We start from the raw sequence: 16,344 nt of genomic DNA on the forward strand, positions 1-16,344 counted from the left end.
TTCAGTCTGTTTGAAAAAGGAGCTCTAGGACTTTTAAGTACTGGACTAGGTGAATTTTCAGTTTCTGGTGCTTGAGGTTGAAAGGTAGTAGTTTTAGAAGGTGACTCGACAGATGAGTCCTCTATATCATCAAGTGAAACTACCTTATTGTCTATTTATTTTCTCGATCTTAAGGTATGAATGGCATTTACACCATTAACTTGATTTCCTTGTTGGGGTCGTGGACCATTTTGGTTCCTAAGATTTGGCTCAGGTTGGCTAGGTAACCTACCATGTTCTCGTTCACTAATGGTCGAAGCCAGCTGACTTACTTGCATTTCCAGACGGGCTATAGCTTGGGTGTTATTATTTATGAATTGACCCGTGGTTTGCATAAAGCTAGTATGTGTCTTCATCATGGCTTCTAGGCTTTTCTCTAAATAGGTAATTTTCTTGTCATTATCATGGAAGCCTGACGGATTGTTCATCACTGGGTTGGACCTTAGATTTTGCTGATTGAAATTTGGATTGCCTACATTAGGATTCTGGGACCATGAGAAATTCGGGTGATTCCTCCAACCTGGGTTATATGTGGGTGCATAAGGATTGTTCAATGATCCTTGATAGGTGGCATTCACCTGTGCACACTCATTCGAGTAGGAACATTCTTCTAAGACATGGTCTGGTGCATTGCACCCTTTACACATGGGTGCAGATATTTGATTTACATTGGCTGGTCTCTGTAATTCTAAGGCTTCCAATCTACGTGTTAAGATTGCAATCTTGGCCTCTGATGCTAGGATTGGTTGAATTTGATGCATTCCTCCTCTTGAAGGTGTAGCTTTATCGGGTTCCCTAGTTGTTTCCCACTGTAAATTTTTCTCGGCTAGGTCTTCTAAGAATTGCCAAGCTTCAGTAGTTTCTTTGTCCATAAATTGGCCTTGGCACATGGACTCTAGCATGGTTCTTGAGTTTGAATCTAACCCCTCATAGATGATCTGGCATAGTCTCCAAGTTTCTATTCCATGGTGTGGGCATTGGGTCAAAAGATTCTTGAAACGATCAAAGTACTTCCAAAATGATTCACCAGCTAGTTGGTAAAATTGATTTATTTCATTCCTAATCCTAGCTGTTTTATGATGGGGGAAATACTTTTTCAAAAATATTCTCACAAAGCCCTCCCAGGTAGTGACAGAATGGTTTGACAGACTATAAAGCCACTTCTTAGCATTATCCTTAAGGGCAAAGTTGATTAATCTAAGTTTGACCTCATCCTCTGTTAATTGCAGTTTCATGGTTGCACATACCTCCTCAAATTCTCTAATAAATATATAAGCATCCTCTAATCCTGTGAATTTTAGAAGCATATTTATGATTTGAGGTTTGATTTCAAAATTGTTAGCTGTGGGTTATGGCAACCTGATACAAGATGGTTGGATGGAGCCAACTGGATAACACAAATCCTTAAGGATCATGGGTTGGATTGGTTCAGCCATTGGAACAACAGAATTGATTCAATTCTAACTAGACGATCCGAAACTCTTCTCCACACACGAGGTGTACGGTTCTCGATGTTTATATAATTTTTTTTTATAAAATTTTTATGTATAAGAAAAAGAAAGAAAAGAGAAAAAGTTCTAAAGAAAAGATCCTAAGGAGTCCTAAATCTAAAGAAAAGTAACCAAATTAATTTAAATTTTAATAATTTTTTTTTATTTTTCAAACAAGTGAAACAATAAATTAAACTCAATCTATCCTAGGGTTAACCTAAATCTAGACAGCTCTAACTGTTCCAAGATGACCCTTCAAGCCTTCCAAGTAGAGATTGATCAACTAGTTAGCCAGGTAAGTATAAGAGGTGGGAGGTTCACTCATCGTTGCCTTTCTAGACACCAAACGAGTTGGCCAGGCCAGCAACTGAACCAATTTAACAAACCACCCTCAGGGACTTGCCTAGACACCAACTAATCAAACAACTCAAACTTGGTAGAACTCTTAGGGTTCCTTGTCCTATTGAGCTCGAATTCCTTAAGGTTGACATCTAATTGATTTTAAGATTAAAGGTCTAGGTAATGCAATATGATGGAGATAGTTTCTGGGCTAAGAAGGGTAATGAAATCCCACCTTATCTTGTTAATGGGTTGATGCCCTTAGATTAATTATGAAAATGCAAATGCAAATAAATAAGATGACCAAGAATGTAAAAGATTTTAATTTAGAAATTTTTTTTTTATTTTGATATTTTACTTCACGATTATGAAATATCTTTTGTTTTGTTTTATTTTTTTTTATTTTTTTTTTATGATTAAGTAAATTCAAATGATTAGGTCTAAAAGAAAAGTAATTAACTAAAAATAATAAAAGAGAAATTAGAAGCGTGCCTGAGTTTTCCAGCAATCACCAACTAAATCTAGAAACCTAAAGAAAAAGAAAGATAGTTATAAAGCACGAAGAACAAATATTTGAAAACAATTTAAAATGCCAAATCCCCGACAACGGTGCCAAAAACTTGATGTGAAGTTACCAGGTTGCCCTTCGGACCTTCTTCTCTCTCCTCATGAGCCCTGGACCGCGCGTGTGGATCGGGCTCGCGATGCATTGTGATGAGCCGAGACTCGCTGATTGGCTGGTTTATGGTGCGCCGATGGGTCCATGGTCCAGGCGCCTGTTGCTGTGGACCAGACGGCTAACCAGATCATCAAATCAGTTGATTTTTGACCAATTTTGACCTGATTTGACTCGGGTTTGACCCAATTGAGTCTTCTTTCTTCATTCTTCAATTTTGGGTCAATTTAACTCTGTTTTGCGTAAAATTTGCATCGTTGGAATCTTCTTTCCTTGTTCTTTCTATTGATGACCTCTTCTTCTACAAAATATAATAACAAGTATCAATTTTCTAATAAAGTTAGATAATTTAGATATTAATTGATACTTTTTATGTCAATTTGTGACATAAATCACTAACGATGAGATTTGATGAATTCTCCATGACCTCCGTCAAGTCAGGAGTCACGATAGAGGGATTGTATCACACGACAACTACACCTAGGGTTCATTTTTTTTTATTTTATTGGGTTGCCACTACATGCTGTTAGACGTCACTGGTGGATCGTGAGAACTCACTAAGATCATTTTTAGATCAACAATCTTTGTTGAAGTGAGTTAGAATCATTCAGCCTATCGAAAAGAATTTTGATGATACTGTGATAGAAATTATGATATGTCTCACTACCAAACAGAATAGAACCTGAGGGGTCACACACAAAAAGAGCATAACCTGATCAATAGCTTGGATCATATTCAAATTATCAATCGAATTGATAGTTTGAATTTTAGAATCTGCTAATTTATAAGCGTTACTATTTTGGCAGCTGCTAATTATTAGTGCAGAGATTTAATTGTAAATGTTGTAATTTTTTTGAGACAGATTAAATTATGGATTAAGTTTAATTAATTTAAATAAAATTTAATTTAATTTAATTTAATTTAATATTAATTAGGTTCAATGATCCAAATCAGATTTGGATTTCAAGTTGATTGGATCAGACTTGACAGCCTTTCAAATTTGACTCGATTCGGACTCGATTTGAATTGATTGAGACCCAATCTAAATCAGATGAACCATGACTCAGAGAGCTCAGATTCTTTGAGACTCTCTCTCTAGATTTCATGCCAAGAAAGGGAGGGCACACATTGAGATGTGCCTCTTTTTTCTTCTTGCGTGCATGAAGGGAGAGGGCGCCAATAGTTGGCGCCCCATCTTATCTGGGTTTCTCTTTCTTCCATATTTTATTTTTATTTGAATTTAATTTTAAATAGGATTATATCATATCTGATATGGTGTGTAAGAAAGTTTTTATGCGACAAAAAAAAATCTAAAAAGAATTGGCATGCGCTAATCTTTTTGTGGGATTTCTTTCTTGCCGCACAACATTATCTCCACACCTGGTTTTCATTTGAATGGCTGAGATCAAAGGAGATAAGATCTTTTGGGGGCATGAAGAAGTGGTTGGTTTTGTGCGACCAAAAGAATTGAGGGTGTGAGTTTTGGTGTAAGATGTAGCGTAAGGCTTCTTTAGAACATTAAATCATCTCAACGCCTCCTCCTCCCTTCTTCCTAACATCCCAACACCCAAATCTGATAGAGATCAGATCTAAGAGAGAAAAAGAGAGAGAGAAGAAGAAAGGTTCTTCTTGCTTCTTGGTATCTGGTTCAAATCCCATCAGATCTATGCGAAAGAGTTTGCGCAACGATCTCCTTCTTCGAGATCTAGAAGAAGAGATCTAGATCTAAGATTGAGGAGCGAGATCTGCAAGGTGCTAGCACACCGGTGATCTCGGTGCTCCGATCAGATATCTTCATGTGAATATCAAAAGAGGTCGGACACGTGCATGGCTACGATAAGAACCCAAGGCATCTGCAGGATCCAAAATATAGAAATCTGATCTCCGATTTAATTTTACTAATGATTGTTTTTCTTTTCAGAATTCAGATCATGGTAGCATATTCGTGTCAAGATCCTAGCTATGATTTTCATATCAGATCTGGTGCGTATTTAAATTAAAAATATTTTAATTTATTATTTCTGCTGCATGAGATTTAAAAAATTTTTAAACTATATGTATAAAATCGTAGCGATTTTCTAACAGTAAGTACTTTTATAGGCCTTACATATTCTTTAGGACTTGTCCTAGGGAGTGTGAGGCCATCATGTATCCAATCCGAATGCTGCATTTGGGGCATGACAAGTGCAGCCATCTCATTGTGCTCCTCGATTGCCCCTTACCTCTGGTGGTCACCATAGTGTCATTGATGCCTTCCTTTCTGAGGAGGTCAACTACATGCCCTATGAGGACCCCCCACAGCAACAACTGGCTCAGCCACCATCCATCGAGGTATAGTGGCCGAAGGCAACAATGGAACTTGTTGGACCTTATCTCCACATCCTTCATCGCTTGCTTGTCTTCTTCCTCGTCTCATCTCTCTTGTGACTCCATCGCTGCCTTCGACCGCCACACCCTTGCCCACTCCTCCTTATCCAATTCCCCCCAACACAATCGCCTCATCATCCTCCTCAATGGTCCCCCAACCACCACCGTGCCAGAGGGCCTTCACAAGATATCTCCTGTTCAATCATTTTATACTAAAAATAGAAAAAAAAAAAAAAAAAAAAAGTTAAACAGATAAAATGGGTCAGGTTGGGTTAGATTAATAGATTACCTATTTAATAAACAGGTCAAACAAGTCAGGTCATATTATCTATTTATTAAACAGGATAATTCATATTTCAAAATCTGATATATTTAATAAATAGATTGGATTCAGATTTAGAATATTCTAATCCAACCTGTTTATGATCCATCAGACCTGATTATCATGCCTAAATGGGATGATCAAATAGCATCATTATTTTCCAGCATTGCCCATTATCTTTTCTATTTAATAGCAAAAAATGAGTATTTGATAGACATTATTCTACTTCTAGATAAGCTCAGTTTAGAATATAATTAGATAACTTAGGACCACTATTTTCCATATTTAGATCCAGAAAATACTCAAATAGGATTTAAGACATGTAACCCACACCCAACGAAACCTGGATGCATCTATCACCTTTTAAGGGTGGTAATTTATAGTCCAACTCATCAATCCGACCTACGAACAACTAGCTTTAAGTTGGTTTGAGTTTAAAATAAATAGATTTGAATCATAAATAGATTAACCCATCTAGATATATTTATTAAATGCATTGGGTTTAGGTTTAGACTTCGACATGTTTAGCTCATTTTGAACTGTTTAATAATTAGGTCGAACCATAATTTTATCTATTTAACTTATTTTAAATCTGCTTCATCTATTTCTTACATATTTAACCGACCCATTTAACTTGTTTAATCTATTTAATCTATTTAACCTAACTTAACTTATTTAATAAATCGATTATGTGAACGGAGTCGGATAACTATTTAATAAATAGGAGTTCATATTTAAATTTTAATCTATTTAATAAATAGGTTGGATTCGGCTTCATAAATTTTTTATCTGATCCGTATCTAGTCCGACCCATATCTATCCTAATCCCCCTGATTGCCACCCTATTTACCTTCTCATGGTCAATCATTAACAACAGGGTCATGAATTCTTGATGGTCAACCAGACCCAATGCGACATGCATGTGGTCTTGCTCAGTCGTGCAGCGCAAACATTCATACATAATAATAGAAGAATAACCAATGCATGAGGATTTTTTTTTTTTTTTAAGAGGCTAATCGGTTAATCTAAGCTATTTCATCCATGTCCTGATTCACACCCATTCAGTGCAGTCTGTTCTTGTCGATTGTTGCGTTTAGCTACAAAAATTGAACCGATTTCCACTGCTAGATGAGCCGCTGTCCAAGTCAAAAGGCTGGACCAAGTAATCTTTTACTTCTTCCCCACTTGTTCTTCCAGAAGCCTGTTGGTTTTGATTGGTTGGTGGAATTCCAAATCACCAAGGAATTCTCTGTCTTGAATCTCTCTAGCTTAAGTTATGATCTTTGACCAAATAAATAAATGTTATAAAAAGTTCATGAGAGATTGGTCTAATGATTGAAAACTGAGACATGCAAGTCTTTAACGAGGTTTCAGCGTTCCACTCGCCTACCCAAGACCACAAACTTTGACTAGTCAATAACCCATGGCTTTGATTCAATTGAGTGCACTTCAGGCTGAGTGTATATATAAACCCTCGCTTCTCTACATAAATATGCATATGTGCAGAGATAGAGTGAGAGAGAGGTAAAGAGAGAGGGAGGGAGTTCTCTCTTATCTGTTACTTGAAAACCAATGGAAAACCAGGCCATGGTCTCTCTTCTTCTAGGGCTTGCTATTCTAGCAGTAGTAGATGGCAATTCAGAAGGTATTTATATACTATATTTCAATTTTTTTTCCAAGCAACTGTGCTCTCTAACTTGGAATTGTCCAAAGCCAAACATGTTTAAGCTTGGACTTAATCCTCCTCTTCCTCTTACCTGCAGTTGATATACTCTACAGTCAAAGATTGGCTTGGACTGACCCAAATAATGTTCTTCAGAGCTGGGATCCTACTTTGGTTAATCCATGCACATGGTTCCATGTCACCTGCAACAACGACAACTCGGTCATAAGGGTGTATGTGCCTCAAACCCTAAGCTCAAAGGGCAACTTTAAAAGCTTTTAATTTTTTAATATGATTATAAGGCAGTTAATTTTTCACAGGGATCTGGGGGAGGCAGGGTTGGCTGGGCCTCTTATCCCACAGCTGGGAATGTTGGCAAACCTTCAATACCTGTAAGATTTTTTTTCTTCAACAAGAAATTTCCCACACTGTCATACAATGGCCGATATATACCTGAAAAAGGAGCTAATCAGAGATGAATGGCTTTGTAGGGAGCTCTTTGGAAACAGAATAAGTGGATCAATACCAAAGGAGTTGGGAAAACTGAGCCACCTAGTGAGCTTGGATCTCCAACAGAATTTACTATCTGGTCCCATACCATCTTCTCTTGGCAACATTGAGTCACTGAGATATCTGTATGTTTTGCACTTTTCTTCTGTTATCTACTTTGATATGCAGATATGATCTAAATTTTATCAGCCGGTAGGATTGTATGATTATGTGAGATATCTTCATTTATGTAAAATTAGTGGTGTTTTAAGGCATGCTTAGACTGTTGCTAGACTAAGGCCTTCTTGGAAGCTAAAACATAGACCTGACTAGTTGCTTATAAGAGGAAAAATGCCATAAATTGGAGCATATCATTGCATATCCTTCATTCACCAGTTAATTATTTATTTTTATACTAATTATATTTATAATTATGTTGAAGAGATCTATGAATATTTGTTGCAGGAGATTGAATGGAAACATGCTTACTGGCGAGATACCCATCGAGATTCTTAATCTTATCCGCACTGGCAATTTGCGTGTCATGTGAGTACCAGACCCTCCTTTACCTTCTGGAATCCTAACTGCTAGAGGTTGTGGAGAATTTAATAAAAAGCTAATAAAACCAAATGGCTCAGTAAATCGTTTCTTCTTATTTGAAAAAAGATAAAAGAAAAAATCGTTTTTTATTGAAAAAGATAAAAGAAAAATTATCTTCCCCATCTAATAAATCATATCACTCATAAGTAGCGAAGATATGAAAAGCATTGAAACAATCACAGCCACAAAATTATTATAATCGTTTTGTTTCATGATAAATGGTTCTTATGTGCTACCACACAGTCAAGCAATACATTTTGTTAACAATTCTTTCCTCTTTTTATTTGGTAGGAATGTTTCTGGTAACTATTTGGTTGGCACAATTAGAAGATCCGAGCAGACAGGTATAGAAAAAGTACCCTTTTGGCAAGCCTATACCTTATTTAGATTCCAAATTTCTCTCAACATCATTAATTCAGTTCTGTGTTAATGTTGTTGTATGCTGTTTCCTTGAAGGATTTACAGTTACCACGATCATCCAAGACCGAAGGGCATCCAACTGACTCAAAGACAGCTCCACCGATTGCAGCAGAATGATAAAATAGCGTTGTATGTTTAGCATCGAAGTGACTCAAAGACCTGTACTACTAGCTAAAGGGAAAGCATTTGGGATCCCTTGCTCATTGCCTGCATCATTTGGAATTTCTGTTCTGCCTCTTAGAGTACTCTCAACTCTACTTGGTTTCTATTGAATGCAACCTATTTTAAATGATGGCGTTGACCCTCTGATTATGGAGGCATGGGAGGCTGTTGATGAGCTAGGCTGGTGAGCAAGGATGGTATCTTTGAATCACCTTCGCCGCCGCCTCAGCGGTAGCCCAGTTGGAACGGACCAAATACTTCCACTCTCCCGACCACGGTTCGAAACGCACGTGCGTCCATTAAATGGAGGAGCGGATGCCCTAAGCCTTGATCGGGGTGCGTGGAGTGGCATTTGATCCGACTGGCACTCGCATGTGGCACCAAGATGATGTACTCACCTTCATGGTGGGGAGTAGCGGCCCGACGCTACGAATCGAACATTCCTTGATGGGAGAGGTCCTCAGTGGAGAGGTAGCTACATCAGGTTCTCCCCCTCTTCCTTTTCTGTAACAAAAAAAAAAAAAAATCACCTTCAAATTTTTTGAAAAACTAATTAAGACGTCATTGGTCCTAATATAATAGCAAAGGGATAGTGGTGCAATTAAGTGATGCCTTCGTTACTCTAAGTTTATGGTTTACTATATCGATCGGTACCGATGCATACCAAATATATCATATTATATATGTATAGAACAGAGAACATGTAGTATGGTACACTGAACGAGACTCATTTCCAACATATTGACAAAGTAATAGAATGATGCTGGTATGAAATTCGATACAAAGATGATAAACCTTGCTCCTAACTCAAAAGGTAGTACAAATAGTAGTTTGCATTGTCGGAAGGGAATGGGGCTCCTCCCAGTCACAAGCATGCAAAGAGCACTACAACAACACACTAGATTTAAAGATTATAGCCCCAAAGATAACTACTAGGAGTCCATGATAGTTGATCTATTTTGCTATTGGAGTTGATGTCCCTAGTGTCTGCCCCTTCCCTCCTTAAAAATACCAAGCCTCCTAAGGATGATATTGATCTGGACATATTTTTAGTTAGTTTTCTTAACACTTCCACGTTCTTTGTTCATGCTTCACCCCTCATTAATTGTCCACCATCATTCAAGTGAAATTGCACTTTGAGGATTGTGCATGCTATCATTGCTACCACTTACAACCTATAGCGCATCTGTTATTTTGATTGCATTAATTTTATGTTTGATTGGGATCATAAGAGGATGGATAGATGAGATTGGAAGGATGGATCACCTTCATTCACCATTTGATTCAAAAATTATAGAAAAAATGGATAAAAAAAAAATTATCCATCTACCCTAGCCATAATTTTGTATCCTGTCAAATAAAGAGAATAAAGAAAGGATGGATGGAGCATTGAAAAATAAACTTTTGCATGGACAAAATTATTCTTCATTAATTTTTTTGATAAAATTATAACACTTCTTCACCTTTTTATTTATATTATTTATATATTTTTATATATATTATTAAATTTTATTAGTCATTATTCTAATTTTAATATATAATTTTCAAAATTATAATTAAATAATTATATTATTTTTTTATCTATTTATATTTACTATTTTTAATTAACTATTTATATAATATTAATTAACTATTTAAACTAAATTATAAATTAATTAGTATTTATATAATAAATTTGTTAATAATTAATTCATAAAATCATGTATTAAATTAAATATTTATATAATTATATATTATAAAGATTATAAGTTTATATATTATTTATTTTTTATATAAATAAGTATTATAAATTGATAATAATAATATTGTTATCAAAGGATAGTGTAGTAAAAATGTTATACAAATATCATTCATTCTCTCTCTCATTTTTTCTATACCAAATAGAGGATAAAATCATTTCCACCCATCTTTTCATGTTCCACCAAACTTATAAGATGGATGGATTTTTCATCCATCCTTCTCTTCATCTATCCTTTCTCTTCTATCCATCTTTTCTTCAATTCATCTTTTGTACCAAATAGAGGGTAAGTAATAGCTTTAGATGACCATATGGCAACATTATACCTCCATATATGACTGTGGTCAATCAGCCTGTCAATAAATGTATTTCTTTGTATTTATATTTTCTGACTCAGAGGAGGGAAGTAAAGCAAATATATATAATAAAACCATAATAGGAGTACACCATTTGGTGTAATTGCTAAACCTTTAACCATTGCTTGATAGTAGTACTAGCAGGCTTCTTTCACCTTATTTGTTTATGCTTATAGGGATAGCTTCCTAGTATTATCATTAGAACCAAAATGCTAATATTATTTAGACGTCTCGACCAAAGAATCAAATTAGTGGTATGATTATCCTACGGTATGTTGATTGTTGGGTGGATGTCTGGCCAGGACACCACCTCCCAAGATCCTTTCAGTACCACGCGATGCAGCAGGAAGAAAGAAGAAACAAAACAAAAAGAAAAACAATCAAAATACGTGGATCAGCCACAAAAGGACTCGCCTCCATGGAGTATGCAAACTTCACTATGAAAAAGAAAATTTTATAAGAGGAGACCTCATCCTCAACTCTTGTACACCCAATTCTCTCTCACTAAAAGTTCCCCTCACAAAAGCTCTCTCTCTCTTGGAAGACCCCCTGAACCCCTGAAGTGCCTGGCGACCGCTGTCCAGGAGCTCTGCTCCTTCTCTCACAGCAACGCTTCCGCCTCTCTCTTCTCTCGGGTTTCGTACGGCTCATACGGTTCAAAAAAACCGAACCTCCCTCTCTGTTTCACGCATAGACCCTTTTTAAAGGGTTAAAACCTAATTAGATTAGGTTTAAGAGTCCTTAATCAATCCAAATCAGTTTCTGAACCGTCGGATCAAAAAACAAATCAACCTACGCCCTCCGATCGCGACCGGTCCATGGAATACTGCCGTGGACCACGCAAAATGCATGGAAAATGCTCGCGCGGTCCACAGGCCCAGCCGTGGACCGCCCGGTCCACGATGGATCGGAACAAAGGGCCAGCAAGCCGCTGGGCCTGGGCCGGCCCGCTCCCATGCACGGGCCTGCGCGTGCCTGGGCCGTGCGCCCGCCTGGGCCGCGCATCCCGCGCGGGCCTGAGTCGCGCGTCCCGTGCGCCGCCGCCTGCGGCGCCGCTGCCGCCCGCTACCGGTCGCCGGCGGTCCTCCGCCGCCTCGAATCTCATGCCGACTTCAAAAGCTCGTATCTCCTCCATCCGAGTTCCGTTTCGGGTGATCTTGGTCTCGTTGGACTCCGTTTTTCATTGCGAACCTCACTGTGGGCTCAATGTGGGCTGAATCTTGAGGCATCAAATCCTAACAATCTCCACCTCGACTCGATATTCGGCCTCCTCCAAACTCCGAGAGCTTCTGGATCTCCTCGCCCCCATACCCTGGGGCAATCGTCTGCTGATCATGGATGGGCAAACATGGGAGTCGAGCTAGGCTACTCGATCCCATCTCCATCGTATGCTGTGCTCCTCCTAACCTGAGATCTGCTCGAGGCATCATCCTACGGCAATAGGAATCTCACCTTGCGACATTGCCTCTCGTCCTCTCGAGTCTCCTGTCTCATGACCAATCCACCTCCTGGAGCTCCACCTCGCTCTGGGCTCCACCTGGCTCCCGAAGCTCCACCTCGCACTGGGCTCCCCGTCAGGTAATAATGTCCTCTGCTCCCCTTCTTCCCCTCCAGCACAATCCTATTGCCGCGTAGCACCCTCAGGATTCCTCCACCAGCTACCGTCCTGTAGCCTCTCGAATCCAGTCTGCTAAGTGAGATAAGATTCTCCCTGAAATTGGGTATGTATCGGACCTTCCCCAATCTCCTCACTGCACCATCATGTGTCCTCCAACTGATCGTCCCAATACCTCTGATCGCACAGCTCGATCCATCCGACAGATATATAGTGCCCTCACTGTTCTCCAGGGAGTCAAGCTGCTCCTCTCTGCAACATACATAATAGGGGCATGTAGAATCTAATATCCACTGTTGGGAAGAAGTAGATACCTCATCAGATATCTCCAGGATATCTCCATCTGAATCACTGCCGACCGTCGCTACAACAGCCACCGTCTGATTTTTCAGTTGAGGGCAATCTCTGGCTAGATGCCCCAACTCCTCACACTGGTAACACCTGGTTTTGCTCAAGTCTCTCCTGGACTTGGACCGCCCTCGTTGCGATCTCCTATCGCTCCGTCTACCGCCTCCTGCTCCTTCAGAAGCCACCAAAGCTGAGCTACCGCCACCTGAGCTCGAAGCTGAGTTCTCCCTCCTGAGAACCTCGTTCTGGAGTATCGCCGCGGTGACCTCGTCCATCTTGATAGTGCTCTTCCCCACTAGAAGAGCAGTCACCAAGGACTCATATGAAGGGGGAAGCGACGCCAGCAAAACCAGCATCCTGGTCTTCTCCTCAACATTCTCACCAACGCTGAGGAGGTCGGTAAGGATCTTCTGGAAGTGACTTAGATGCTCCTGCACGCTCTGTCCCTCAGTCATCCGCAGTTGGTAAAACTGCCTCCAGAGAAAAAGTGTGTTGGTGAGAGACTTCGCCATGTACAACTCCTCGAGCTTCGACCACAGCACCGTCGGGGAAGTCTCGCTCAGCACATGGATCACCACCTCATCCGCCAGGTACATGCAGATGGTACTCACCGCCTGCATCTGTAGCTATTTTCAATCCCGCACCTTCATGGTGATCGGCTTCTCATCGCACAAGAGAGCATCGATTAACCTCTGTTGGATGAGTACGTCCTTCGCCCTTGCCTGCCACAAAGAAAAATTGCTCTTACCATTGAACTTGTTGATCTCCATCTTGATTGTTCCTGTCTTCTCCATCTTTAGTTTTGCTCACCACCACTGCAATCTGCGTCCTTGTACCGCCTTGCTCTGATACCACTTGTTGGGTGGATGTATGGCCAGGACACCATCTCCCAAGATCCTTTCAGTACCACGCGAAGCAGTAGGAAGAAAGAAGAAACAAAACAAAAAGAAAAATAATTAAAATACGTGGATCAGCCACAAAAGGGCTCGCCTCCACGGGGCATGCAAACTTCACTATGAAAAAAAAAAATTTACAAGAGGAGATCTCACCCTCAACCCTTGTACACCCAATTCTCTCTCACTAGAAGTTCCCCTCACAAAAGCTCTCTCTCTTGGAAGACCCTCTGAACCCCTGAAGTGCCTGACGACCGCTGTCTAGGAGTCCTGCTCCTCTCACAGCAACGCTTCCGCCTCTCTCTTCTCTCGGGTTCCGTACGGCTCGTACGGCGTGAAAAACCGAACCTCCCTCTCTGTTTCACGCACAGGCCCTTTTTAAAGGGTTAAAACCCAATTAGATTAGGTTTAAGAGTCCTTAATCAATCCAAATCAGTTTCTGAACCGTCGGATCAAAAAACAAATCAACCCACGCCCTCCGATCGCGACCGGTCTACGAAATAGTACCGTGGACCATGCAAAATGCGTGGAAAACGCCCGCGCGGTCCACAGGCCCAGCCGTGGACCGCCCAGTCCACGATGGACCGGGGCAAAGGGCCAGCAGGCCGCTGGGCCTGGGCTGGCCCGCTCCCGCGCGCGGACCTGCGCGCGCCTGGGCCGCGCGCCCGCCTGGGCCGCACATCCCGCGCGGGCCTGGGTCGCGCATCCAGCGCGCCGCCGCCTGCGCCGCCCGTCGGCGGTCCTTTGCTGCCTCGAATCTCGTGCCAACTTCAAAAGCTCGTATCTCCTCCATCCGAGCTCCGTTTCGGGTGATCTTTGTCTCGTTGGACTCCATTTTTCACCGCGAACCTCGCTGTGGGCTCAATATGGACTGATCTCGAGGCATCAAATCCTAACATTGATAACATCTCAATCTTCTATTGTTGAACCATATTTTCATTATTGAATTTATCTTCGTTAACCCATTCTTTTAAAAAGAAAAATTAACTAAAAATTTTGTGGTTCTCTTGCGGAGAACATTTCTTTTTTAAGCAATATCTTAGATTTGAACCTTGTGAGAAAATGTTTCAAGGGGCCAAAATTTGCCTTCTACCATTACAATGAAATGCAATTCCCACTAATTAGATATCTTGGACTCCTATCATATTATGACCGGCTAAGAAAACATGATGACCCTAAGCAAATCTTTCAGGCCTCTCAAATCTAGAGAATTGTGAAAGTAAGTTTTCGAATCATTTTTGCTTTCACTAATAATCTTTTTTCGCACCAGCAATATCTAAGTCTCCAAATTAAAGTCTGATTTCTTTTCCAATTAAAAGAGATCAACAAGTTGATAGTGTGGACACTCCTGGGCATCCCCTTCAAAGTTAGTGGGCCCAAAATCATTTGGTGCCTAGACTAGACAGTAGACACTTTAGTTTTCATGGATGTTCAGCTCACAAACTTACTCTTCCTGCTTCATATCAGCTTCAAATTGATCAATACCCAACGTTATCCTACCTTCAAAGGACATGCTTGATGAGCCAAAATGCACCCAATTGGATCTATTGATTGATTCCAATCCTAACTCCTTCATTCGTATCTAATTCTTTCAATCTACTAATTTCCAACCCTAAATTTTATAATTCTGATCTAATTCCTCTCATCCCACTTCATTCAAACCCAATTTATTCACTCTTAAATCTAACTTCAATCCTAATTGCTCAATTTCGAGCTTAATTGAGCAAGAATCCGCCCAAGTTATACTAATTTCACTTGAATCGAGACTAATCCAATTCACCCACTCTAGGCCAATTCATTAATCCAATCTAGTTCTCTTATCGACCATTAGTTCCATCTTTGCTTCACTCCAATTGGTGATATATATATTTCTAATCAGACTTATCCATGTTTAATTTGATTCTTAGTCCACCATGCTAGAATCAAAAATATGAAATGGGAATTTATTAGACATTCTTATCTCTCCATCAAGATTTTCATCTCAACCAAAATCTTGATTTGATATCTCAAGCACCTTCAGATATGATATATGCAAAAAAAACTTAGCCCTACCATCTCGGCCGATATAAATCAATTAAATCTGAAAAATAGATTGGTATAAATACTATGCATCTCGACCAATTAAATAAATTTTAATTTTTTACCAAAAAATAAATTTTTCATTAACAAAATTTTGAAATCAATGCTTAAACATGACTTTTAATTTCAATTTCTTCATAAAAAACCAGCTAAGATATCAAAAAATCTCAATTGCCTCCAGATTTTTCCACCTATCATGTCAGCTGGGTATGTCAGCCAACAAGACATCACCTTGGTTCATCTCAATCTGTTCACCTGTCATGACCATTTACCGAGATTGAAGAAGCTTTACTCTTGATGCCTTGTACATGATTAAGGATATTCATTACATTTTGATTCAGCTAAATGCCTATTTTTTTTAGATAAAAAATTTATTTAAAAATCTATATTTTTTTATATAAATATTTTTCTAATAATATTTAAATAAAAAATAATTTATTTATATTTTTTATATATTAAAAAATAATTCAAAAAAAAATCTGTTATCCATATTTTTTTGTATTATTAATTTTTTAAATAAATTATTAAAATCTATCCATATTTTTCATAATACTCTTTATTATATATAATAATATAATATAATATTTTATATTATAATGACATTATATTTTGTATGTTATAATATAAAATATTATAATAATATATATATTCATAAATATAGATTATTATATATAATATAATATAATAAATTATATTACATATAATAAAATAAAATATATATTATAATATAGTATATAATATTAATATA

At 38.8% G+C, this 16,344-nt stretch overlaps 1 protein-coding gene and 1 non-coding gene across 3 annotated transcripts; both read left to right on the forward strand.

Annotated features, from left to right (window-relative positions):
* The first annotated feature begins 999 nt into the window (after positions 1-999).
* LOC140859533 (small nucleolar RNA R71) lies at positions 1,000-1,106 on the forward strand. Its single transcript, XR_012143070.1, has one exon. It is a non-coding gene; the product is annotated as a small nucleolar RNA R71 (small nucleolar RNA).
* A 5,615-nt stretch (positions 1,107-6,721) lies between these two features.
* On the forward strand, positions 6,722-8,697 carry LOC105035236 (leucine-rich repeat protein 1). 2 transcript variants are annotated; one of them, XM_010910717.3, is made up of 7 exons: positions 6,722-6,878; positions 6,997-7,129; positions 7,217-7,288; positions 7,388-7,531; positions 7,851-7,931; positions 8,277-8,329; positions 8,442-8,697. In XM_010910717.3, exons 1-7 carry the CDS (start codon positions 6,806-6,808, stop codon positions 8,486-8,488), a joined length of 603 nt encoding a protein of 200 aa, XP_010909019.1. In that variant the 5' UTR covers positions 6,722-6,805; the 3' UTR covers positions 8,489-8,697. The 2 variants fall into 2 exon arrangements, with proteins under 2 accessions (XP_010909019.1, XP_073117523.1); XM_073261422.1 differs by having other exon boundaries at positions 8,451-8,697.
* Positions 8,698-16,344: the final 7,647 nt, after the last annotated feature.

The sequence above is a fragment of the Elaeis guineensis genome, chromosome 7 (assembly GCF_000442705.2).
Source record: "Elaeis guineensis isolate ETL-2024a chromosome 7, EG11, whole genome shotgun sequence".
NCBI lineage: Eukaryota > Viridiplantae > Streptophyta > Magnoliopsida > Arecales > Arecaceae > Elaeis > Elaeis guineensis.